Raw genomic sequence first — 3079 nt, 5'->3', positions numbered from 1 at the left:
AAAAGTCAAGTCGTCAAGTTATTATCATTTACATACAACATTGATATCTATCTTAAGTGAAAATGTCGAATGTTTGTACTTGTAATTTGTAAGAAAAAAAAAACAAGCTCCGTGAAGACGATACTGTGCAGATATCAGATTCCGTAATTTGGCGGTGTGTAACAGTCGTGACCTGACGGTGTATAACCATCGTGATCTGGCTATGTATAGCCATCCTGATCTGGCGGTGTATAACCATCGTGACCTGACGGTGTATAACCATCGTGACCTGACTATGTGTAACCTTCTTGATCTGGCTGTGTATAACCATCGTGATCGGACGGTGTATAACCATCGTGACCTGACGTTGTACAACCATCGTGACCTGACTATGTGTAACCTTCTTGATCTGGCTGTGTATAACCATCGTGACCTGACGGTGTATAACCATCGTGACCTGACGTTGTACAACCATCGTGACCTGACGGTGTATAACCATCGTGACCTGATGATGTGTAACCTTCTTGATCTGGCTGTGTATAACCATCGTGATCGGACGGTGTATAACCATCGAGATCTGGCTATGTATAGCCATCCTGATCTGCCGTTGTACAACCATCGTGACCTGACGGTGTATAACCATCGTGACCTGATGATGTGTAACCTTCTTGATCTGGCTGTGTATAACCATCGTGATCTGGCGGTGTATAACCATCGTGACGTGACGATGTATAACCATCGTCATTTGGCGGTGTATAACCATCGTTACCTAGCGGTGTACAACCATCGTGACCTGACGGTGGATAACCATCGTGACCTGACGGTGTATAACCATCGTGATCTTGCGATGCACAACATCGGTGTATATAAGTAATAGCCGAGACATTACAAGTGTTACCACACGCGTCAATACCCAACCTTGCCAAGAAGAGGAAATTACGCGGGATATAGGATTACTGCTAAATCAATCAGCTCTTTCTCTTCACCTGCGACGAAATTAACTCCGCCAGTTTTTTGATCATTTCATTTCAATGCAATCGACAACCGCTTAAATATGATTTACCCCCAGCTGAACTGAGCTTAACAGTATCTACAGAGCAATTTAAAGTGCTTTATTGCACACAGGCACTTTGTATATACAACCTGTTTTTGAACGATAGATGGTTTATGCAATGGATGATGTTCATGTATCAGTGAAGTGTAAGGAGAGAGATTATGCATTATGGGCATACATTCATAGTAATCAGTAAAATGTGGCCTGTTGTCAGTTTTATCTCAGTTAGGGTTTTATTCTAAATGTTCGTGTGAATGATCAAGTGCTTGTAGTAGCCCTTCAACACCATCGCCTAAAAGAACATTACTTTGATGTTACTTATAATACATAAATTTCACTCGACTCGAATGCTGCGTTGTCTTGAACGTAAAATATTCTTTATCACACATTTATGATTTCACTGTTATTGTTTCTGGCATCGGGTATTTGGATGTTTTAGTGCGCGAGTTGCGGAGTGTAGGAACGAAGTCTCTACTGCTCTTGGAACTATATTGATTTTGGCGTCATCCACAACATTACGACTCGTAGACCAGGTAGGACATGTTTCAAATGAATAATACATAGGTGCATTTGCAAAACAACCTAACACACCAGTTGTCATATAAATAAATAAGAAATGATATAATGATAGTTAATGGTAATTAATTGTAACATGTTAAGGACATGCGGTTTTTGTTGATCTGGGACATCCTTGATATATGTCCCTTTTTTCTCAAACTTCGTAGTTTGGGACCCAGGATAACAAAAAGATCTTAGACTTAAGTCAAAATTTCAAATCACTTTAAAATTGTTATTTCTTACATAGCAAAGTCAAGATATTGCTTGACAACGTAAATTCTGAATAAGTTATTGTAAAAGACATTTCAGCTAAAATAATGGAGAGGAACATATCAAATTTAATAAGTGAAATGTTCACTTAAGCCTAAGATCGCTTTGTGATCCGGGGCCGGGAATAATTGATTCTTCCACCATTGATAAAACTATACTAATAAGTAAAAGTACACAACCTAAAGCCTAAGTACCACCCTATTAATCGCATTATTTAATACGTTAAAGAGGGGCGTTTCAGTGGCAACATTTATTTTGTTTTTCAAAACTAAAAAATAGACAAAGCAAAGAAGCATGCCAAATCTGGCTGATAATGAAAGACTGGTTCGATATATACATAGTCAACGTCAGTTATAACTATATACGGTGTGAAAGACACTTCTGTCGATGACTGCTCAGTTCAAATGTTATTCACCGGATAGATAATACATCAGTTATGGATATCAGGCGCTTCTTAAACCCCATAGGCATGGCCATGTCTACAGACGTATACAGTATAAATATATCAGGTGTTTCGAACGCTGTCAGTATTCTTCGCGCAAGCACATATTCGTCGCCCATGACAGCAAAACTTTGACGGCTGTTTAATAGCGATCTATACAGAAAGTACTGAGCTTTACTGGAACTATCTGCCTGCGTAATACGTGGATAAAATCAAACGTGAATCAAGCAAAAGCGAAGGACAATTTACGAATCTATATGTTCAAAGATAAATTCCAAGATACAAGGTGAAAACCATAACGGCGCCATGTCTTCCCGGGGGTCAGTATAAAAATCCCGTCTATTGCTGCACTTGTTGAAAAGTTGTACAAGTTTAGAGCACATATTTACCTCTGTGAAGAACGGTAGCACGGTGTTACGACATGGTGACAACAGATTGCTGATACTTGTCCTTCAGAAACAAGCCAACAGTTGGTTGATCCTTAGGGACAACATTTACAAATACCCTCAAGAGCCGCAAGCCGCACGTAAAACGACCGTCATTTGTTTCGTATTTCCCGAGAGACAATGTTTTAGAACGCGACTGTGTTCTGTGAAGTTACCTGGTGAGCAGACAACGGATCGAACTAAAGATAGCCTGTTCAGAAATTTGTTGCAGTTCATCCACTATTTACATCCGGAATTTCATAAGATAAACAGGTACGCCGGGTCACAACGGAAAACAAGATCATTTGTTCACATCTAAAAAAAAACAGTTTTATTGCAGGGAAATAGCGA

At 39.5% G+C, this 3079-nt stretch overlaps 1 protein-coding gene across 1 annotated transcript; it reads left to right on the top strand.

The window, feature by feature from the left end:
* Window positions 1-202: 202 nt before the first annotated feature.
* On the top strand, window positions 203-853 carry LOC135476978 (deleted in azoospermia protein 4-like). The gene has a single exon (XM_064757125.1). It carries the CDS (start codon window positions 203-205, stop codon window positions 851-853), a length of 651 nt encoding a protein of 216 aa, XP_064613195.1.
* The last annotated feature ends 2226 nt before the right edge of the window (window positions 854-3079 follow it).

Source organism: Liolophura sinensis, chromosome 10 (genome assembly GCF_032854445.1).
Source record: "Liolophura sinensis isolate JHLJ2023 chromosome 10, CUHK_Ljap_v2, whole genome shotgun sequence".
NCBI lineage: Eukaryota > Metazoa > Mollusca > Polyplacophora > Chitonida > Chitonidae > Liolophura > Liolophura sinensis.
The sequence above is the reverse complement of the archived record's forward strand: the minus strand, read 5'-3'. Positions and strand labels throughout refer to the sequence as shown.